Source organism: Lampetra planeri, chromosome 25 (genome assembly GCF_965212315.1).
Source record: "Lampetra planeri chromosome 25, kcLamPlan1.2.h2, whole genome shotgun sequence".
NCBI lineage: Eukaryota > Metazoa > Chordata > Hyperoartia > Petromyzontiformes > Petromyzontidae > Lampetra > Lampetra planeri.
The window spans coordinates 9,801,920-9,826,586 of NC_136131.1; the positions used below are offsets into that span (position 1 = coordinate 9,801,920).

General features: G+C 48.8%; 1 protein-coding gene across 2 annotated transcripts; it reads left to right on the forward strand.

Moving 5' to 3' along the window:
- The first annotated feature begins 1,329 nt into the window (after nucleotides 1-1,329).
- Nucleotides 1,330-22,788, forward strand: LOC144727534 (homeobox protein SIX6-like). Of its 2 annotated transcripts, none has more exons than XM_078606401.1 (2): nucleotides 1,330-1,385; nucleotides 8,003-8,600. In XM_078606401.1, the coding sequence occupies exon 2, from the start codon at nucleotides 8,013-8,015 to the stop codon at nucleotides 8,598-8,600; it is 588 nt and encodes a 195-aa protein (XP_078462527.1). In that variant the 5' UTR covers nucleotides 1,330-1,385; nucleotides 8,003-8,012. The 2 variants fall into 2 exon arrangements, with proteins under 2 accessions (XP_078462527.1, XP_078462526.1); XM_078606400.1 differs by lacking the exon at nucleotides 1,330-1,385 and adding an exon at nucleotides 22,560-22,788 and having other exon boundaries at nucleotides 7,962-8,596.
- The last annotated feature ends 1,879 nt before the right edge of the window (nucleotides 22,789-24,667 follow it).

Consider the following 24,667-nt stretch of genomic DNA (forward strand, 5'->3'; position numbering starts at 1 on the left):
CTTGTTAAACTCCACATTCCTATGACAGGGGTCGGCCTCTCCATAGGGCAACCGCTGGAGACATCACACAATAGTACTTATTGTATCGACCCTTGAAAGAAACTGCACGTGTACATGCCGTTGTCGTGCAGGAGTCGAAACTCGGGAATTTCACGCTCATTTAATAGAATAAACTGTCATGGATTCTTGAATCTATCTGTGCGAGCCTTTGAGTGTTATATGTTCGTGTGCGTGGTGGGTTTTTTTTTCCGGGAACTCCACTTCCCATTGACACGAAGCCAAACGTGAATTTAGTCGAATTATCCGAATGCAGTAGGACCCTCATGCAATAAACTAAATATATAAATGAAAACGAATTTTCAGACTCAGCGAGACTTTCTCAAGTAAATACGTGGGCATTATACTGTATATGTCTATATATATTTAAAAAAAGTTCCATTCATGAGTTGTTGGCCGGGTACACATCATTACGCACTCTGCTTGGGGTCCTGGTACTTAGGGGGGAAGGGGGGGAGGCTGTTAACGCGAATAATCTCAGCACAGAGCACGCAGAAATATCTCCAATTAGCGCCCTACGAGAGCGTAAAAGCACGTGCAGAAGGTAAGGTGTCTGTGTGTGTGTGCATCACGTGTCATGGGGAGCGGTGGTGTAGTGGTTAGCGCGCTGCGCTACGAACCCGGCGACACGGGTTCGATTCCCGCTCACGGCCAACACCAGTGACGATTATCTGAATCGGTCCCGGGCCTCCCCTAGGTCGACTCAGCCTCAAATGAGTACCTGGTGCGGTGTTTAAACATCGCCACTGGGGAGACAAAGGCGGTCGGGCGTGGTGCTGGCCACCCACACCCCCTCGTGTACCGTTCTGGCCTTCATAGGTGCTCGCTAACAGCACTTGCCCCTACAGTCTGTTAAGGCTATACGGGGAATCTTTGGATCATGTGTCATAGATTCGGAAGCGGTGTGCGCACCGCTGGACTTGCGTGTCTGGGCCTCCCCTAGATGCTATCGATAACAGACTCGGCCCCCGCCATAGAAATGTGGAATTTCCACCACTGGCTTAGGGCTGTAAAGAGGCGAGCCCCACTGAAATACAGCAGCGCACATTGTCGCGGGGAATCCCTTTTACTCGTCACAAATAGCATTCAGGTTTTAAATAAAGAACCGAATCTGAGTTCTAAGTGGAGCAACACAATATTTTGTTTTATAATGAAGACCTCTTGAGCTACATGGGTCCCTGTGCGTTGGCTTTTGTTTGCTTATTCCGCTAGGGCCGCGACTGCGTGACCTAGCTGGCCCTGGGACACGCCACGATGTTGCCCTCTCTCTCCTCTCTCTCTCTTCCCTCTCTCTCTCTTCCCTCTCTCCTCTCTCCCCTCTCTCCCGTGTGGCTCTGCCTTCACCCACTTGCCGTGTCACCGGCTCCGACTTTCCGCTTGTTCACTCGTGTGCCCCACTTCTGTGCTCCGTCTTGAGATGCGGTTGCACGTACGGTACTTGCCTTTACATGCAGCTGCCTCGGTCAAGTCTGAAAACTCATCAGCTGGTTGAGTTGTATTTATTCTAGATTTGAAGCTTTCGTGACTGCAAGGAATCATACTCTTAGGTGTCTTCGGTAAAGTCACGTAGGTAAAAAATAAAATTAAAATTAATAAAAGTATTATTTTATTTCTATTATTACTTTTATTAATTTAAATTTTATTTTTTACCTACGTGACTTTACCGAAAAAACCTAAGAGTATGAGTTGTATTTACTCATCAGCAGGCCGAGTCATATTCATCAGCAGGCCGAGTCATACTAATTAGTATGACGAAGGTGGTACTAATTAGTATGACTCGGACTCCAACAACAGCACAGAGGACGGTGGATCGACGCTCACAACAACGAGCGGAGAGTCGAGGGGCTACAGCGCAGCAGGTCTGGCACAGTGAGGAGCACGTGGTGGTGGTCGTGTATCCTGTGCCGGATTAAGCGAGTGCGGGGCCTGTAGCATGATGTTATAAAGGGGCCCTAAATAAATAAACATAACTATTAAAACACACATTTTTTACTTGCATAGTAAAGTAGTTGCATTTTTTCATTTGCTATACAGCCAGAATATAGGCAAATCGCTAACCTTAAACACCCAGTCGTTCATAAAAGTCGAAGGCGGTATAGTACTATAGTAATAGAGCAAGTGCAGAATCACTGCACCGGAATTGATAGCCTGAAAGAATTTAGCGTGGGGCCCTTGAAAGCGCGGGGCCCGTTGCTACTACATGTGTAGCTACTACATGTGTAGCTACTACATGTGTAGCTACTACATGTGCAGCTACTACATGTGCAGCTACTACATGTGCAGCTACTACACGTGCAGCTACTACACGTGGAGCTACTACACGTGCAGCTACTTTTGCCACTAGGATAATCCGGCACTGGGTGTATCGGCCACTCATCTCCATAAGTCATACCGGTCCCGTGCCCTCTTGTCAGTGAGCTGTCAACACTCGACTTGGCCTCTAGGTGTACCTAGCTTGGCACAGGGGATGTGGCGACGTCACCACCACCTACAATGCCACCACCTTCACCACCTGCTGTCTCCTCCTCCACCACCACCAGCCACCACCGCCAACAACGATCACCATCACTGGCTACCGTCAACCAACAACCACCCACCACCACACTCACCACCACTACCACACTCACCACCACTACCACACTAACCACCACTACCACACTCACCACCACTACCACACTCACCACCACTACCACACTCACCACCACTACCACACGCACCACACTCACCACCACTACCACACTCACCACCACTACCACACTCACCACCACTACCACACTCACCACCACTACCACACTCACCACCACTACCACACGCACCACACTCACCACCACTACCACACTCACCACCACTACCACACTCACCACCACTACCACACTAACCACCACTACCACACTCACCACCACTACCACACTCACCACCACTACCACACTCACCACACTCACCACCACTACCAGCACTCACCACACTAACCACCACTACCCCACTCACCACGTGGGGTGGGGGTGGGAGTGGGGGGCGGGGAGTGGAAGCGCTGGGGGGGGGGGGTGCGGGGCAGTCGCGGTCCCCGCTGAGACCGATAATGACTCGCGACGGAGAGAGGGGGGGTCGGTCTGGGGTGCGTACGTCAGTGTGTGTGTGTGTGTCTGTGTGTGTGCGTGTGTGTCTGTGTGTGTGTGTGTTTATCTGTGTGTGTGTGTGTCTGTGTGTGTGTGTCTGTGTGTGTCTGTGTGTGTGTCTGTGTGTGTGTGTCTGTGTGTGTGTATGTGTGTGTGTCTATGTGTGTGTGTCTGTGTGTGTATCTATGTGTGTGTGTATCTGTGTGTGTCTGTGTGTGTGTATCTGTGTGTGTGTATCTGTGTGTGTCTGTGTGTGTGTGTATCTGTGTGTGTGTATCTGTGTGTGTGTATCTGTGTGTGTGTATGTATATGTGTGGGTATGGGGAGCGGTAGTGGTAGCAGTAACGATTATCTGAACCGGTCCCGGGCCTCCCCTAGGTCGACTCAGCCTCAAATGAGTACCTGGTGCGACATCGGCACCGGGGAGACAAAGGCGGCCAGGTGTGGTGCTGGCCACCCATCCATCCCCTCGTGTGTCGTGCTGGGCTTTATCGGTGCTTGCTAACAGCACTTGTCCCAACAGTTTGCCAAGGCTATCCGGGGGATCGATGTCTTTATCTGTTCGTGTATGTCTAAAGTGTAATGTGTGTATGTGTCGTGTAGAATGTGTGAGTAGGTGGGCGTTGTGGCGGTGTGGGAGGTCGGTCTGCACGCTCGCGTTAACTCTGCGTGACATTAACTCAGAGGAGGCAGCCGCGTAGCCTGCATCATCGTGGTGGTGGAGATAAACACACGACCAGCAGCCACCACCACCACCGGCAAAGACAAAGATCCCCCGTGTAGCCTTAACAGACTGTTGGGGCAAGTGCTGTTAGCGAGCCCCTATGAAGGCCGGCACGGCACACGAAGGGGGTGGGGTGGCCAACACCACGCCCGGCCGCCTTTGTCTCCCTAAGTGGCGATGTTCACACATCGCACCAGGACCGGTTTAGGTCATCGTCACCGGCGTTGGCCGTGAGCGGGAATCGAACTCGGGTGGCCAGGGTTCGTAGCGCAGCGTAGCGCTAACCGCTACCCCACCGCTCCCCAACACTGGCACCACCACCGCATGGAAGGGGGGGGGGAGTTTATTCGGAGTGCGATTTCGCTCAATATTCTCGGTGTCTCGGTGTAGCGTGCACGTGTGGATCTGCGGGCGTCTGTCTGTGTCTCTGTGTGTGTCTGTGTGTCTCTGTGTGTGTGTGTCTGTGTGTCTCTCTGTGTATCTGTGTTTGTCTGTGTGTGTCTGTGTCTCTCTGTGTCTTTCTGAGTGTCTGTGTGTGTCTGTGTGTGTCTGTGTCTCTCTGTGTGTCTGTGTGTGTCTGTGTCTGTCTGTGTGTCTGTGTGTGTCTGTGTCTCTCTGTGTGTCTGTGTGTGTCTGTGTCTCTCTGTGTGTGTCTGTGTCTGTGTCTCTTTGTGTATCTGTGTGTGTCTGTGTCTCTCTGTGTCTGTCTGTGTGTGTCTGTCTGTGTTGGGAGCGGTGGTGTAGCGGTTAGCGCGCTGCGCTATGAACCCGCGACCCGGGTTCTATTCCCGTTCACGGCCAATACCAGTGACGATTATCTGAACCGGTCCAGGGCCTCCCCTAGGTCGCCTCAGCCTCAAATGAGTACGTACCCCGGTGCAACGTGTAAACATCGCCACTGGGGAGACAAAGGCGACCGGGCGTGCTGTTAGCCGCCCACCTCCTTGCGTGCCGTGCCGGTCTTCATCGGCGCTGCTCTCAAGGTTTACGTGGGACATGTATTGTGGTTGTACACGTGATGCGTGTGTGTTTGTCTTTTGTGCCTTCTGTTTATCCGGCCTGCTTTTTAGTCGTCGTCGTGCGTGCGCGTTCCACGTGTGGGAGCGGTGGCGCTATGGTTGAGCGAGTCCCGCTACGATTCCCGGCGACGTGTCGCATCAGTGGCGAGTTGGTGATATGAATATATAAATGTGTGAGTGTGTGAGTGTGTACGTAACTGTGTGTTAGTGCGTCTGTACCGCGGTGTGGAGCGGTGGTGTAGCGGTTAGCGCACGGCGGTGAGGAATATCTGAACGGATCTTTCTTCATCTTCCCCTGGGTCCACTCGGCCATAATAACACGGAGTGCGGCGTGTAAACGTCGACACTGGGGAGACGTATTTAAGTCCGTACGTACGATGAACTTCTTTCGCACCGTACGTAGCTAACCGTCCTAATCGGAGGTGCGAGACAAAGGCGGTCGGAGGCGTAGTGTTGACACCCCCCCCCTTCTCTCTCTCTCTCTCTCTCCTTTCTTCTCTCGTGTGCCGTTACCGACCTTAATAGGTGCTCGCCAACAGCACTTGCCCCACCAACTCTGGCTGAAGGCTCCACGGAGCGGGAGGGGGGCCGTCGCCTCTGTTGTTGTTGTTGGTGTTGTTGTTGTTGTTGGTGGTGGTGGTGTTGTTGTTGTTGTTGGTGTTGTTGTTGTTGGTGTTATTGTTGGTGTTGTTGGTGGTGGTGTTGTTGTTGTTTGTGTTGTTGGTGGTTTTGTTGTTGTTGTTGGTGGTGTTGTTGTTGTTATTGGTGGTGTTGTTGGTGGTGTTGTTGTTGGTGGTGTTGTTGTTGGTGGTGGTGTTGTTGTTGTTGGTGGTTGTGGTGGTGTTGTTGTTGGTGGTGGTGCTGTTGTTGTTGTTGGTGGTGTTGTTGGTGTTGTTGTTGGTGGTGTTGTTGTTGGTGGTGGTTTTGTTGTTGTTGGTGGTGGTGTTGTTGTTGTTGTTGGTGGTGTTGTTGGTGTTGTTGTTGGTGGTGTTGGTGTTGTTGGTGGTTTTGTTGTTGTTGTTGGTGGTGTTGTTGGTGGTGTTGTTGTTGGTGGTGGTGTTGTTGTTGTTGGTGGTTGTGGTGGTGTTGTTGTTGGTGGTGGTGTTGTTGTTGTTGGTGGTTGTGGTGTTGTTGGTGTTGTTGTTGGTGGTGTTGTTGTTGGCGGTGTTGTTGTTGTTGGTGGTGTTGTTGGTGGTGTTGGTGGTGTTGTTGTTGTTGGTGTTGTTGGTGTTGTTGTTGTTGGTGGTGGTGGTCAAAGCGGAGCGCGGTGCGTCCATTGGGGGATCGAGGCGCCTCGAGAGGGGAGACGGAGCAGATTTGTGGTGGGTAGGTGCGGGGGTGAGGGAGTGGGGGGTGGAGGAGCGGGAGGGGGGTGGAGGAGCGGGGGGGGGGAGTGGGGGGGGAGGAGCGGGGGGGGAGTGGGGGGGGGCTACCTCGGCATCCGCTCCTCCCACCGTGACCCTCGCGGCTCCGACGGGTTCGCGATCTCCAGTCAATCGCCACATTTCGCCTTGCACCACGCAACTGCGTATCGCAGAGAGGCGGGTAATCGGTGAGCGACGGGAGAGATGCATCTTGAGGCGTGTGGCGCTGAAGCCGGCTGTTTGTTCCACGTTATCTGTGGCCTATAAACGCACGCACGCACACACATGCATAGAGACATAGCGAAACGACATAACGAATATTCAGACACAGCTGGGATTGTTGTCAAATATCTTCACGTCGAGAGAGAGAGATACGATGGTGGAATGGAATTAGGACAATATACGCTCGTGGGGTATTCGCAGGTAATGACTCAGCCATCACCGAATAGGGCTTAGTTTAAACTATAAACTATATCTAACGCATAAAGGGATAATACAGCCAATATTTGGCACGCGTTAAGTCTCGTCTATTAGTCTACGCAATACTCACAATTACACAAATCAAACACTCTTATCTTGGGCAGGACCGACGCAAAATCAGAATTTGATCAACTTCACTCAAGCGTGGCAGGGACAGCCTACAGAGTCCAACCGTGCCCCTAGTCTCGCTGAACACTCTACGAACTTTATATATATACACACATCGCGAGATATATCCGACATCGGCGAACCCAGTAATTGTCCTGCTCGCGTGGAGTGTGACCCTAAAGCCGATAAACAGCGCGCCGGGCCCGCTGGGGATTCCACGCGTCGCTCACCGCAGGTAACTTCGTCTCTTTAACTTTGTTAATTTTTACTTCTATTTTAAATCTTCCCACCCCACCACCACCTTCCACTCCCCCCCCTTCCCCCCGCCATCTTATCCCGAGTGCGCTATCGTCGTAGTCACGGGACGTTCATTTCAGATCTCTCGCAGGGAAGTTAAATATAAAACGGTCCGCGGAAGTGGATTACGTAGAGCTTCCTCCGACATCCCTTCAAGTGACTTATGGTGCACGCGCCTAGAGGGCCGCTGCACTTGCACGCTCGGCCTACGAAGAGCAACGCGCGGCAGTTAAAGTTCCAGATCGATCTGGAACTTCACTTCGTAAGCAAGTTGAAGCGAGATACACTAGAATTGTGGTTCGCGCACTTCGAGTGAAGCCGGCGACCAGAGTAAGATTATCGGCCGCGGCGAAAATCATTGAAAAGTGCTGCCAACTCACCCGCCCGCCCCATGATTGACGCGGCACGGGGAGCCCCTTAACCCAGCCATGGGCTGTAAAAAGAGCCGCACATCCTGGATGATTCTTGGTCGCGAAAGCCTACGTGTTAAACAGAGCCGTGCATCATCATCATCACGACCAGTGCAACGTTGAATTACGTGGGAGAGAGACCACGAGCAAATGATCAAATACATCTTAGAGAAGACTGTCAATTAAACAAATATTCGATACATTCGTCAATACACTGCACGCGACAAGGATACCATACTATTAGGCGACGTTTCGGGCAATGTCCCTTCTTCATCGCACTTGCATCCGATCGACACCGTGCAAACGTTGCACGTAAACACCCTCCCCCCCAACACCTAACCCCCCCCCGCCACGCGACACTGTCCCAGGTTGGCGGTGCGCCGTGAATGAAGCAAGAGGCGGCGTTCTCCGCGCGCGGCCCGTCAAGGTACCCCAGCATGCTCCACCTGCCCACGCTGACGTTCAGCGCGCAGCAGGTGGCCGGGGTTTGCGAGACCCTGGAGGAGAGCGGGGACGTGGAGAGACTCGCACGCTTCCTCTGGTCGCTGCCCGCGGCCGCGCTCTCTGCGGGCAACTCCGGCGACCCGCTGAGCCGCAACGAGGCCGTGCTGCGAGCCCAGGCCGTGGTCGCGTTCCACACGGGCAACTTCGGAGACATGTACCGCATCCTGGAGGGCCACCGCTTCGCCAAGGCGTCGCACGCCAAGCTGCAGGCCATGTGGCTCGAGGCGCGTTACCAGGAGGCCGAGAGGCTTCGGGGCCGCCCGCTGGGACCCGTGGACAAATACCGCGTGCGTAAGAAGTTCCCCCTGCCCAAGACGATTTGGGACGGCGAGCAGAAGTCGCACTGCTTCAAGGAGCGGACGCGCAGCCTGTTGCGGGAGTGGTACCTGCAGGACCCGTACCCGAACCCGGCCAAGAAGCGGGAGCTTGCCCAGGCCACGGGACTCACTCCCACCCAGGTGGGGAACTGGTTCAAGAACCGACGGCAGAGAGACCGCGCGGCTGCGGCCAAGAACAGGTGAGCTCACACCTGGAGGGGGGGTTGTTTCGTGGGGGCGGGGGATGGGATGAATTCGGTAGACTGCGTGGAGTGTTTGTCAGTGTGCGTAACATGTGCATTTATGTATATATGTATGTATGTAGGTGCTTGCTAACAGCACTCGCCTCGATGGGTCTGTTAAGGATATACAGGGGATGTTTGTCTTTGTATGGATATGCATGTGTCAGTGGGGAGCAGTAGTGTGGCAGTTAGCGCGCTGTGCTACGAACCCCCCCCCCCCCCGACGAATATCTGAACCGGTTTTGGGCCTCCCCAAGGCCGACTGAGTCTAAAATGAGTACCTGGTGCGGTGTGCAAACATCGCCTCTTGGGATGTAAAGGCGGCCGGGAGTGGTGCTGGCTACTCCACTCCCTTGTGTGCCCGTGCCGGCCTTCATAGGTGCTCGCTAACAGCACTTGCCCCAAAAGCCTGTTGAAGGCTATACGTGCAGGGACCTTTGTCCCGGTTTTATCAGTATGTGAGCCATAGATCACACTTGAGCAAGGGGTTCATTCCGCGTGGAAGAAACCGGAGACGAATCATTCGGAAGACGAGCTACGTGCGAACCACAACCATTGACCTTTGTAAACAAACACACACACAAACTGAAAACACATCGACCGAATATTTTAACCATGACGCTCGGATGTTTTACAGATGGTAACGTCAGGATTGCACCCCCCCCCCCCCTGCATGCAGTTGCAAAACAAACTAAAACACATTGGTCAACAACACTGTGTGCTTGAGAATATGTATATATAATCTGCGACGTTTCGGCAAATGGCCCTTGTCCATGGCGCTTCATCTGCACAGTAGTATCGTTGGCTTACGAAGCCACAACACAACATTTGTCCGGACACTCTATGTCGCTTTGCGTACGTGTCGTTGAATTGTGCGGGATAACGCCGCAATGCAGAACCCTCGTGGAAGATTATCTCGAGATACATTGAATCTTTCCCGGTTGAATGAATAAATATCACGTCAATATTTTACTTAATTGAATGCAAAAAAGGCAGGATATAGGGTAAAACACCGAAGCTGTTTTGGCTCCTGTAGAAGTAATGGTGGCTATTTGTATTGATTACATTGAACTCGACTTTGCTAAAACATTGAGTACTGATGTGTAGTGTCTAAATTGACCTTGGTACTAAATTAAACAAAACAGAATTACGTTCTATAGTTTTCCGTTGCACTTGGTGGGACCCATATCTAGCAAAGATGTTATTTGGCTTTAAACATTTGGGCGGTTCGCCAGGATTTAGTTTAATCCAAACCAGACTCTGCTGATGAGAGAGTGAATGTTGAAACCTGCCCAGTGCTGTTTCTTGACTTAACTACTGCTATGAGACATCTCCTTTACCAGTGGCAAAATATAGTAGTAGGTTTTTACCCTTTCAACTGGTACAAAAAAGGTGTCAGTTTTTGTACCAGTTGAAAGGGTAAAAACCTACTACTTAACTACTGCTGTATACTGGGGGGAAAATGCATTCCCGAATGGGACGTGTACAAAATATATATATATTGTTTATGTGTAGGAACAGGTGTGAATTGGATATATTGCCTGCTTATTTATTCAATGCAAGCACAACTCTGGTTCACAACATTAAGTGTGTCATAAGCATACTCAGCCTGGCTTAAACTAATGTTGGTGAACTGCACGATGCGTATTGACAAGGAACCTCTCCGTAACGAATGGGTTCCTATAGATCGACGCGAAATTATACAATGCATGACGCTCCCAGAAAGCCGTGTTTGCTGATGGGATGTGTCAAAAGTGGGGAGACAAATATTGGAAGAAGGTTGCGAATTGTTGACATCACATTAAAATAGAGCGATGGTGAATGTTAATTCAATGTACACACATTCTATAGAGTATTGTAATTGTACATGGCTCACACGTATGCGCCACACACACACATGTCACGTCATTGTTTCGTTTAAAACTGTTTTTTATAAAGATAATCGCGTAAATATATAAATGCGTCGTTAACGACACAAAACCTGTATTGTGGATGATATTGGTCGCGAAAGCCTACGTGTTAAGCCAATCGTAAGATTATTTATATCGGATAGGTTATTTAATTATGTATTATTAATGCAGATTGCGAGCCTAACGGTGAAACAATGAATTATATTCACTATTTACAACAGCAGAATTATACAAACATTTCGGAACATTTTGATAATATATTTGATACCGATTATTATTTCAATACTTAACACAGTTTCAACAACGGTGTAAAGGTAAAAAAACCCCATAGCAATATCGCCTGAGGACGGCTGCTTGCGTTGTGGCCGAAACGTCGTGAGAATTGTTTTATTATGTTTTATTTTTATTATTTTATTACTTCCCTTCTACGTGACTTTACCGAAAGAACCAAGAAGATGAATCCCTGCAGTCACGAAAGCTTTAAATCGAAATATAAATGTAGACACTTTACACTTGTTATCGTGTACAGTACATATTAATACTGTTATATATTAATTTCACATACATTGATCATTTTTGTCAATTCCCTGCCGGATGATGGCCTCCCAACGTTGAGTCAGTCACGGAGGATGTTTGGACAATACTTCACCATGCTGATCCGTGAGCATTGGTGCGGAGGGGAGGCCAAATTTAAATGTAAACGGACCACTCGCCACTGATGTGTGAGCCGTGTCCTCGAATCGAACTCAGGTGGCCGGCTTCGTAGCGATGTGCGCTAACTGCTGCGCCACCGCTCGCTGCGCGCCGCATTATTTTGCTACAATTAAACAGGCCTACAATGTTGACATTGCGAGTATTCCAGCCATTATGCATCCTTTAAATAAAAAAAAGAAAATACATAGCGAAAGCAGCCTACTTAGTAGATCGTGCCTTCCAGATGAATGATTCTCATTGGCGCCTGTGTACATTGAGCAACCGAGACTAAGTTTCCACTTGGTTGACCCTCATCAGCAAGGCATAGCCTTGCAGGCCGCTGCCACGGTGTCAATGTTCTCAGGCTCTCGGCAGTGCTAGAGGTGAGGTTGTCGGCGTATAGTGGCCTGTAACCCGAGCGTTAAACTCTCTCCCGATGTGTTTTTTTAATGAGGTTGTACGGCACGACGTCCCCGACGTTTCGCTCCACGTGCTGGGTCAGGGGACTTTCTTAAGGCAACGAAGGGAACTCAGAAGAAGAGCCGCACGCAGCAAGAGGCCCGGGCCACGTGTGGTCCGTGTAGAACCGTGTAAACCCGTGTAAACCCGTGTAAACCCGTGTAAAACTGTGTAAACCCGTGTAAATCCGTGTAGAACCGTGTAGAACCGTGTAAACCCGTGTAAAACCGTGTAAACCCGTGAAAAACCGTGTAAACCCGTAAAAACCCGTGTAAAACCGTGTAAAACCGTGTTAAACCCGTGTAAACCCGTGAAAAACCGTGTAAAACCCGTGTAAAACCTTGTAAACCCGTGTAGAACCGTGTAAAACCCGTGTTAAACCCGTGTAAACCCGTGTAAAACTGTGTAAACCCGTGTAAAACCGTGCAAAACCCGTGTAAAACCGTGTAACACCGTGTTAAACCGTGTAAAACCGTGTAAAACCCGCGTTAAACCCGTGAAAACCGTGTAAACCCGCGTAGAACCGTGTAAACCCGTGTAAAACCGTGTAAACCCGTGAAAACCCGTGTAAACCTGTGAGAAACCGTGTAAAACCCGTGTAAAACCGTGTTAAACCCGTGTAAACCCGTGTAAACCCGTACAAACCCGTGTAAAACCCGTGTAAAACCTTGTAAACCCGTGTAGAACCGTGTAAAACCCGTGAAAACCCGTGTAACCCGTGTAAACCCGTGTAAAACCGTGTAAAACCCGTGTAAAACCGTGTAAAACCCGTGAAAACCGTGTTAAACCCGTGTAAAACCGTGTAAAACCCGTGTAAACCCGTGTAAACCCGTGTAAAACCGTGTTAAACCCGTGTAAAACCCGTGTAAACCCGTGTAAAACCGTGTTAAACCCATGTAAAACCCGTGAAAAACCGCGTAAACCCGTGAAAAACCGCATAAACCCGTGTAAACCCGTGAAAAACCGTGTAATCCCTGTGTAAAACCGTGTAAAACCCGTGTAAACCCGTGAAAAACCGTGTAAACCCGTGTAAAACCGTGTTAAACCCGTGTAAAACCCGTGTAAAACCGTGTAAACCCCGTGTAAAACCGTGAAAAACCGTGTTAAACCCGTGTAAAAAAGTGTTAAACCCGTGTAAACCCGTGTAGAACCGTGTAAAACTGTGTTAAACCCGTGCAAAACCGTGAAAAACCCGTGTAAAACCGTGTTAAACCCGTGTAAAACCGTGTTAAACCGGTGTAGAACCGTCTAAACCTGTGAAAACCCGTGTAAAACCCGTGTAAAACCCGTGTAAACCCGTGTTAAACCGTGCAGAACCGTGTTAAACGGCTCAGCTGAAAGATAACAACTCTGCAACGGAAATTGCGCGACTCTCGTCTCTGGGTCAAGTCCACGCGTTGGACAGTGCAGCTCGTTTACACGCGGGTGTCATTGTCAGATCAAAACACGTGCGTGCATCTGTACCTAACTTTTTTGTTTTATATCACACTTGCAATTTGCTAAATGCCCGGTTTGTTCGTCACGTGATGTTCTTCCAGGACCGTGTGCTCGTTCTCTGCAATATCGATGTGCTTGTCTTGTTGTTGTTGTTGCTGCTGCTGCTGCTGATGTTCTCACGCGGCACCACGGATCTCCCGTGTAAAACGGCCGGGAAACCGACGACACGAGATCGTTCGTGAAGCAAATAGAATAAACGAAAGGCTTTGGGCGAAAACCCTTCCCGACCCTCTCCGTTACGAGCAACGATGCAGGCGAATTCGTTAACGCGTTGTGCCCACGTGGAACTGCGCATATACATTTTAACACGTGGTAAACTCTCGCGACCAATATTATTCATATTAAAGGTTTTTTTGGGTTAAATCGCGTAAGTATAAACGTGTCGTAACTCTGCCAAAATATTCTGGCAAATCGCTCGACGATGCTGGATGTAATTACCAGCCAAACGTCGTACTACTCAAATTGTCGATGTCGTGGATCACCTCGCCAACACACCGGTGGTGGGCTGAAGTAGTAACTAACTGGCGTTTTTTTTCCTTCTTGGTTCTTTCGGTAAAGTCGCGTAGAAGGGAAATAATAAAATAATAAAAATAAAACATAATAAAATACAATTCTCACGACGTTTCGGCCACAACGCAAGCAGCCGTCCTCAGGTAAAGAACAGGTCTGTCTGAAAGACAGCGTGACTTTACCGAAAGAACCAAGAAGATGAATCCCCGCAGTCACGAAATCTTTAGCTGACTTTTTGCTCACGTGACAAATCCCTTACTCATTGGCTGTGTCGGGTGGTGGAGGGTTACGACGTGTATACATGTACACACACGGACGTCTGAACGAATGGTAGCACACACGTGTCGAACACTCGTGATAATTCGTGTGTCTGCGTGATTCTGCGTTGCGGCAGCAGAGTATACATCCTCACGTAACGAACAAACGAAAAACTCGACACATTTCTCAGTAGCAGTTTCAGTTCAGTTTATTTTTAATTACCCTGTGAGCCAATGAGCTCTTAAATCGAGTTTCATCAAAAAACAACACCGCCGCTTCCCCGACATACGCAACAAGTCGCAGTAAAGTAAAATGAATGAATAATCAACAACAACAGATACGCGAAATAAAGGGAGAAATAATTGAAAACAAAAATAAGTATCAAATTTAGCAACTTAATAGGCGACGTTTCGGTAAATTGTCATTTTGCTTTCATGAATGTCTCTGCTATGAAGAATGTCCATTGCCCGAATCGAAGCCGATTACCCGTGTACATTGAGTTTATAGTAACACGATAATATTTACTCGATGCGGATAGAGTGAGGTCCACAGTGGTTAGCGCAGTGCCATGTAACCCCAACGATCTGGGTTCGATTGCTTGCCGCGGCTAACATGAGTGATGCCTGATGATCTTGTAATCCCCCTCTAACACATCACCAACCGGCACTGACCAGTGTGGTGAAGTATGGTCAAACAGCCACGACCATCGACACCGCAGTTGGGAGGCCTTCATCCAGCAGTGTATTGGCAAACTATACATTAATAATACATCATTATATTATAATTAGAAGGCGGTACACGCTAAACAATTATACAAAACAATACATCGTGATAACAACATTGAAATCCGTATGTTTGACAATCGGTGGAATGTGATCAATGATGACAATCGATGAGAACCGGTGGATGAGAATGGACTAGCCCTGTACAACTGTAACCGAGCATGAATTATTATTCACGCTTCCGTTAAGAATGCTTCTTCTTGCGTGTATGGCAATCTGTTCCGGAGCGAGATGCCAATGTCGAGGTTTGCTGCTGGCCACGAGAGGCCTCCAGGAGAGATAGTTCGTACTCTTTGTTTCTTTCGGCAAAGTCACGTAGGTGAAAATGAAAAAAATAAAAACAAAATAATAAATAATAATAAAATAATAAATAAAAATGACGGAGGCTTGTGTTGCTTCCGAAACGTCGTGATTTAATTTAGTTATTTTAAATCTTTTATTTTTATTATTTGTATTATTTATTATTAAGGATTCATACACTCTTTGGAAAGAACCAAAGAGTGTATGGATCCTTGCAGTCACGAAAACTTCAAATCTAGAAGAGAGAGTTCGTGTCGTTCTGCTGTACCCTTCTCATCCGTTAAAGACGCGCAGGCCACAGTGGGTTTACTGTGCGGTCCATCACGTGGGTTTGCACGGTCACAGTCGCATTGCTGTGGTTCGTTAACCTCGAATTCTCCACCTTAACAATTGAGAAAAACCGAAAAAACTAAGAGTATGAATCCTTGCAGTCACGAAAGCTTCAAATCTAGAATTAATTGAGCTGGGAGTTTAGATTGCTTCACATGAAGGAGAACACGTACGGAATCATAATCATCATCATCATCATTATCCAGCAAAAGTCACCCCGAGTTGAACATACGATTGCATCCAGCTGCAGCAAGTGAGCTGATTGCGTAGCGTCCTCTGTGTCTGTTTCACTTCCGTCGTTAGATTCGACCCCCGCCGCCGCCCAGCCAAATCGTGCCTTGTAGTCGTGGCGTGTCCTGCACAGGCCCACACTTGAAATACGTAGTCACATCTCACCTACCCCGCTGCACTGCTACTCAGGTTGACTGATGATCCAGCAGTCGACTGCAGTTGCTCGCCTCGTCAGCGGTCGTGTGTGCGTGCACGTTGAACTTCGTTCGCACCGTACGCAGCTAACCGTGCCAATCGGAAGGTGCGACGGAAGGACAACAAACTAAGCACAAAAAGCGTCTCGAAAGAAATGAGTTCGCAATCGAGCTGCGCGATGCGGTGACCGCCTTTGCTCGGCGGGTCGCCAAAAGCCGCTGCTGCTTGCCACGATGAGCGGAGTTCGCGTGATGGTTTCGGCTCTGTGACGAGATCAGCGAGCTATTGTGGCCCATTAATGGCAAGCACTTTGTGTGTAATGAGTGCGACCTTGGTAATGTAAATGCAATCGCCTGCCGCTTAGGCAACCTTCTCGAGTTGTGGTGATGCTGCCCTCTTCCCGTGAATTTCCCTCAACGGATTCTGTGTCGTCTCATCCACTGCAATGTGCGACCATTACACTGCAGGTCACAACAACACTCTCACTCACCCAGTCACCCAGTCACTCACCACACTGCAGGTCACAACAACACTCTCACTCACCCAGTCACCCAGTCACTCACCACACTGCAGGTCACAACAACACTCTCACTCACTCACCCAGTCACTCACCACACTGCAGGTGACAACAACACTCTCACCCATTCACTCACTCACCCACTCACCCAGCCACTCACCACACTGCAGATCACAACAACACTTTCACACTCTCACCCAGTCACTCACTCACCCAGTCACTCACCACACTGCAGGTCACAACAACACTCTCACCCGCTCACTCACTCACCCAGTCACTCACCAAACTGCAGGTCACAACAACACTCTCACTCACCCAGTCACTCACCCAGTCACTCACCCGCTCACTCACTCACCCAGTCACTCACCACACTGCAGGTCACAACAACACTCTCACTCACTGACTCACCCAGTCACTCACCACACTGCAGATCACAACAACACTCTCACTCACTCACCCAGTCACTCACCACACTGCAGGTGACAACAACACTCTCACCCACTCACTCACTCACTCACCCACTCACCCAGTCACTCACCACACTGCAGGTGACAACAACACTCTCACACTCTCACTCACCCACTCACCCAGTCACTCACTCACCCAGTCACTCACCACACCGCAGACAACACTCTCACTCACTCACTCACTCACCCACCCAGTCACTCACCCAGTCACTCACCCGCTCACTCACCCACCCAGTCACTCACCACACTGCAGGTGACAACAACACTCTCACTCACTCACCCAGTCACTCACTCACCCAGTCACTCACCACACCGCAGACAACACTCTCACTCACTCACTCACTCACCCACCCAGTCACTCACCCAGTCACTCACCCGCTCACTCACCCACCCAGTCACTCACCACACTGCAGGTGACAACAACACTCTCACTCACTCACCCAGTCACTCACCACACTGCAAACAACACTCTCACTCACTCACTCACCCACCCAGTCACTCACCCAGTCACTCACCCGCTCACTCACTCACCCAGTCACTCACCACACTGCAGGTCGCCTCACTTCTCGTCCTGCTCCTTCCCTCGCACTTTTAGACTTTGGAATTCCCTCCTCCCATCGTCTCCCCTCCCTCCGTCCCCACAGCACTCCCCCTTCCAAGCTCGTATCATAAACAGCCTCGATCAATTCAACAATTTAATTTCCGCACCTCCGATTAGCACGGTTGGCTACGTACGGTGAACAAGAAGTCCGGCACGCGTACAATAAAAAAGTGTTACACTCTTGCTCGCTCTGACAACTTTGACTGCGCTGTCTGGGTGCTGGACGCTAAACGTTGTGGAGCTTTTGTGCCTGTGCTCAGATTTAGTTTTTTTTTAAATATGGTGTCGACTTTGGGGGGGGGGGGGGGGTTTCAGTCCGCAGTGGATAGATCGTGGCTGACGATAATTTAGAAGCCTTTCAGACGCTGTCTTTCCGACAGACCTGTTCTTCACCTGAGGACGGCTGCTTGCGTTTGTGGCCGAAACGTCGTGATAATTGTATTTTATTACGTTTTATTTATTATTATTTAATTTTTTCCCTTCTACGTGACTTTACCGAAAGAACCAAGAAGAAGAAGAAGCCTTTAATGTTTTCATCGCCAACTTGTGAAATACTGATCGCTGGTTGAACGTGATGTATGAACGCAGCAGCGGGTCGGCTCGCAGCTCAAACGCAAAAATAAAATCTCGATTTTACTCCGTCGGTCTTGCCGGCCTTCTGGGCCAATGTTTGTACAGCGCCACATTTTGTTTCGGGGGTAACACGCTACTGATGAGACTCGGAAGGTGGACAACGGCACGAGAGTTGTATTTGTTTTCGTTTGTTTGTTTAAACAAACGTTGCTGATATTTGTTCGTTTATTTGGCAGGTCGATCGGCTGGTGAACAAATAAGTTATTTTGATTTGTACTTATCGTCAGCAAAGAGACAGACTCTTGTGTGTGATTGTATTAATGAATGCGTTATCTGTAACGCACCGTGACATGGTGTGATTAAAATAACGATAATTATCGTGGTACGGCACACGCAATCACATGGGTGTTAAAAATAATATCAGAATATTATCACGTGTCAAGGGGGTGTGTGTGTGTGCGTGTAGTATTCATTTTGTACGTAGGTTTCCACGACCGATATTATGATTCACAATAGGTTTATTTTGGGTTCGGTCATCGCGTAAATAAAATGTGTGTCGGGGGAGCCCTCCTCCACCCGGACACAGCCAATGAATTTAAATTTCGATTTAAAGCTTTCGTGACTGCAGGGATTCATCTTCTTGGTTCTTTCGATAAAGTCACGTAGAAGGGAAATAATAAAATAATAAAAATAAAACATAATAAAATAATTCTCACGACGTTTCGGCCACAACGCAATTTCAGACGCTGTCTCCCCGACAGACCTGGTCTTCACCTGAGGACGGCTGCTTGCGTTGTGGCCGAAACGTCGTGAGAATTATTTTATTATGTTTTATTTTTATTATTTTATTATTTCCCTTCTACGTGACTTTACCAAAAGAACCAAGAAGACCAATGAATTTATTTTTATTTCATTTAATTTTCACCTACGTGACTTTCCCGAAAGAACCAAAGAGTATGGATCCTTGCAGTCACGAAAACTTCAAATCTACAATAAACCAGAAAGTGTCACGCGAATCAAACGTGACAAGTTCGTCGCTGCGTCCGCACCGCCCGTGCGTGGTGGAGATCAATACACGTGCACCCATGTCAATGTCGTGATATTGCTCCAAATAATATCACGACACACGCAGACACACGTGTACTGACACACGTGTACTGTAGTCGTGTACTCGTGTGCTCGTGTGCTCACATGCACACTGTATACCCATACTGTGTATATATATATACACACACACACATAAAGATTTCCCGCATAGCATTAACAGACTGTTGGGGTGTTGTTGGCGCGCCCCTATGAAGGCCGGCACGGAACACGAGGAGATGGGTGGCCCGACAACCACGCCTTTGTCTCCCTATTGGCGGTGTTTTTACACCGCATCAGGTACTCATTTGAGGCTGAGTCGACCTAGGGAAGGCCCAGAACCGGTTCATATAAGCGCCGCTGGTGTTGGCCGTTAGCGGGAATCGAACTCGGGCCGATGGGTTTCGTAGCGCAGCGTAACGCTAACCGCTACGCTACCGCTACCTAATAGCACGCACATACTCAAATACACGCTTACTTTTATATATATGTGTGTGTGTGTATGCAGATAAATTATAATATGTACTCATATTTACAAATATACACATATGTGTACATATACATGAGTATACATACATGATCTACACATAGACTTTATATATACGCATACAGATATAGTCATCACTATTACAATAATCTGTGCCTCGAGTTTGCTGGCTGGCTGCTGGCTGGGCTCCTCACCGACCCCAACAGTAACTCTGTTGTTGTTGTTCTTAGCAACTGCTGCGGGCTGTTGCCACCGAAACTAGCTGGGTGGCTGGCTACACGGGATTTCCCGTTGTAACAAAATGAACGTGAAATTGAATTTAAACGTGCGGGAGAAGAATCATTTCGGAAGACGCTTAGTAATAACGATGATGATTATGACGACACAGAAGAGGTGGGACTGACGAATGCAAGAGACAGACCACGGCTCTTTAAAATTGTCCATTAACTTTGCAATCGGTGCTCCTATCGATGTAAACGCATCTCCGTAATATTCTTTAAATCGTAGAGCATAATACTAACCTTTAGAATACGTACACATTATCTTGACATTTTATGGTATATTTTTTAAAAGCCAATTACTTTGAGTGCTTCGAGTGCAGAGCGTGACATTGACAGCCGTCTCTGATTTCCCATTGCAGAGCAACACACGTGATCTCTCAGCGTTTACTTAAACATATACAAAGATCCCCCGTATAGCCTTAACAGACTGTAGGGGCAAGTGCTGTTAGCGAGCACCTGTGAAGGCCGGAACTTTACACGAGGGGGGTGGGTGTTCAGCACCACCCCGGACCGCCTTTGTCTCCCACAGTGGCGATGTTTACTACACACCGCACCAGGTACTCATTTTAGACTGAGTCGACCTAGGGGAGGTCCAGGACCGGGACCGTTTCAAATAATCGTCACTGGTGTTGGCCGTGAGCGGGAATCGAACTTGTGTCGCCGGGTTCGTAGCGCAGCGCGCTAACCGCTACACCACCGCTCCCCATATAAACAAACACACACGCATACACGTACACACACACATATATATACACACAGTACAGAGGCTTGTCTGGTAGGACGGGAATGGTTTAATGTTGTATTTGTACGCGTGTTGTGTGATTTGTTCACCTTTCTTTTACTTTGCGCTCCTATCGTGTTTCTGTATTGTTTATTACCCGCCCCGACCGGAGATCTGTGAACGAGAGCTTTATAGCTTTTCGGATTCTCCCAGTAAAAAATAATATTCTGACTCTGAAATATAAATACATATATATACATACATAAAACTAGATTTACTTGTGTGCATATATTTACGTTCGTGACAAGTCCACAGCCGGTCGTCCTATTTGGGGGCGTGTCCATGCCATGCGAATGTGGAGTTTCCATCTCAGGCTCGGGACGTCCAACGGAGACTCTTGACAATTCGTCTCGATCGTGACTCCGAGTCGATTTACTGGACGAAGCGATGAGAATCAACTCACGCTGTGGGGATAGCCACGGCCTTCAACTAGCAGTGGATAGATCATGGTTGATGATGACGGTGGTGGTGGTGTTGATTCGGCACTTAACGATTCATGTATCTGACTTCCCCGCGATGCGATGAATCGTCGCAATTCGGGGTCCCCGTTCAAGTCAATCATCGATTATCATGATTGTGTTGGATTGTTTGCCCTGTGTGTTCTGCCTCGTTCGTTAATGTATAGTTTCAATTTAACTGTTGTATGCAATCTTCATGTACAACAGTTTCTGTAAACGGTATATCATCTATTCTTACAGGCGTGATATTATGCGTAGAGCGAGAACATATGAAAATAGTTCAATAGATTTTTCGATTAATAATGACATGCATATTATGAAGATCCTTCTGCCGTTGTTGATGATGCTACCGCTACTGATGATGACGGTAACGATGCCAACCTAATGCGTGTTCGCGTGTAATCCTAACCACCCCATCACATTCCACACACACACACACCATACACACCACATACAACACATCCACACACTAAACACACATCACACGCACACATACGCGCCTCTGCACACCATCACCACCAAACGTGCCACGCACACGGCTACACACGTAACATATATCACACACAACGCACAAACACCACACACACAAACAACCCCCACGCATTCCTCGCACGTTCGCACCACACATACACCACACACACCACACATACACCACACACACACCATACATACCCACATACACCACACACACACCACACACACCACACACACACCATACATACCCACATACACCACACACACACCACATAACACCCACATACACCACACACACACCACATAACACCCACATACACCACACACACACCACATAACACCCACATACACCACACACACACCATACTCACCACACGCTACACTCATCACACGCCACACACCCTCCGAACACTACTTACTTCCCCCCGCTACACACACAACACCCACACACGCCACCCACACACACATGACACCCTCCCACACACACAACACACACCATACACACACACACCACCCACACCACACACACGACACCCACACACCACCCACACCACACACACAACACACACGACACACACCACACACACCACACACACCACACACACGACACACACACCATACACAACACACACACCACACACACGACAACACACAACACACACACCCACACCACACACACGACACCCCCAAACCACCCACACCCACACACGACACCCACCACACACACACCCACACACCACCCACACCACACACACGACACCCACAACACCCCCACACCCACTCCCACACCACCCACACACCCCCACACCCACCCACACACACACGACACACACACCACACACCCCCACCCACACACCCACCCACACACACACGACACACACACCACACACACACCACACACCCCCACCCACCCACCCACCCACACACACACGACACACACACCACACACACACCCCCACACCCACCCACACACACACGACACACACACCACACACCCCCACCCACACACCCACCCACACACGACGCGCGTGCAGGATGTTGCAGCCGCCGCTGCTGGGCTTGTCGGAGTCGCCCTCGCCGCCTCTACTCTCGTTCGCGGCTCGCGACAGCCCCGCGGGCTCCCCGCGACTCGCGCTCTCGTGCAGCCCCGCGGGCAGCTCCAGCTCGAGCTGCCGCGCCCAGAGATCGCTCACGGCGCCCGCCACCTCCGCCTCGGTCACGGACAGCGACTCCGAGTGCGACGTGGGCATCGGCGACTATTGAGACGACTCGTTACCCCACCCACCCAGCCAGCCACCCAGCCACCCAGCCATCAGCAGGCAGTCGGGTTTGGTGTGGGCTCAAGAAAGAATTGTGGATGAAGGACGAATCGTGGCCGACGTTTTGGGGGACTGAGGATGGCTCACGAGGGCCGAAGAGTTATGCCACCACGTTTGTGTGTGCGGGTGGTGGTGGTGTTTTTTTTTAAATATCGTAACTCAATTGCTAGCGATCGCTCAAGAACGCCGAGTTCTGTTTGGACGCGTGAATTGGAACTTCGGAGTGTGACTTACGATTCGGCGGTCAAATAACGTCTCACCTTTGTGTGACGTCGCAAGCAGGAATTTGTGATCCCGTGTGCGAATTAACACGTGGTGGAGCTCTGTTGGATATCGCCGATAGGCCCTCGTTTGAATTTCGTGAATGAATCTTAGACCGTGCACGAACACCTATAAGGGAAAAGGCGTCTTGATATAGCCTAGGTGTGGCGCTGTATAGGCTGTGTATGAAACAGGCGATGTAAAATGCCTATGCGAATACTCCTCGGTACAATTCCCTATAGGATATAGCCAATGCGTCCATCCCAGTTTGGATGTGGTCTGTGTATGAAGCCCTGCAGGACGTAGCACATGCACCATATCTCCCATTGATGATAAAACATTTACAGGAACAAGCCTATGCACAAAGCCCTATAGCATATAGTTTATGTGAAGAGCACTAGAGGATATAGCCCATATACTAGACTATAGGACTTAATGCATGCTGTGTATTCTACAGGGCTTCATACATCATCATGTAGAGCTTCATTAAAAAATAATATGTATTGCATATGTGGCTTATATAATTATCATGCATTATACAGAACCCCCCATAAAATAATTTAAGGAAATATATTTTATTTTATTGCATAAAGTTATATATGGTGTATGAAGCCCTGTCGAATACAGATTATACGTGAAATCGTCTCGAACATATCCCATGTATGAAGCCCTTGTGGTTTATATGGCGGGATGTTCTATGGTCAAATCTTGGACGTGGCGTGTCTTACTGTGCAGCGAATTATTTTGGTGGTAACTGCGTTGGCAGTAATGCAGAAGCATTCATATCAAAACAGCCCAACAAAAACACTGTGGCCCTAACAGGGAGACGTAGATAACGGCCGACGTTTCGGGCGCTGGACCCTCTACATAGTACATGAAGAAGTGCCATTGCCAGAAACCTCTTTTATAGGGTGGCCGCAAAAGTCAAGACACAGGGTTATTGTGCTTATTTTACAAAATCACAGAGGGTTCCTTAATTTATTGGAACATATTTTATAAAACTGACTTGTGGTAACATAATTGCACGATGCATTACTTCTCTTTCGGAATGAATGTAAGACCTAAAAGATTACAGCTACCTTCTTTAGCATATGTAATACAACTAATTAAACGTGTTAGTCTTCAGTCAATTTTATCTACATTTTTAAACGTCATCTGAAAGGGGAAAAAATGATATTAAGAATGATAATTAAATACAATATTAACTTAACAATTTACATTTTACTACCAGTGTTAAAATAAATTAAATAACCCTATGTGTTCTGACTTCATTGGTGTTACAAAAAATCGCCTCTTAAGAGAACCCACCTCCAACCCAGATCCTGGTCTCAAACTTACAAAAAATCGCCTCTTAAGAGAACCCACCTCCAACCCAGATCCTGGTCTCAAACTTACCGCCCTAAGCCCACTGGTCTTCCCAGACCAGGTCAGGCCAGGCCCAGGTCTGAAACTTAATCCCTAAAGTTCACTGGCCTCTCTAGACCAGACCCTGGTCTCAAACTCAACCCTTAAGCTCGTTGGCCTCTGTTGAGTTATGGTCAGCGGCACATGGTAAGATCGTT

Excerpts from the sequence above, each read along its gene's own strand:
- LOC144727534 (XM_078606400.1), top strand. The coding sequence starts at position 7,962 with ATGAAGCAAGAGGCGGCGTTCTCCGCGCGCGGCCCGTCAAGGTACCCC. Across the intron at positions 8,597-22,559 it reads GCGGCTGCGGCCAAGAACAG|GATGTTGCAGCCGCCGCTGC; the intron begins GTGAGCTCACAC and ends ACGCGCGTGCAG.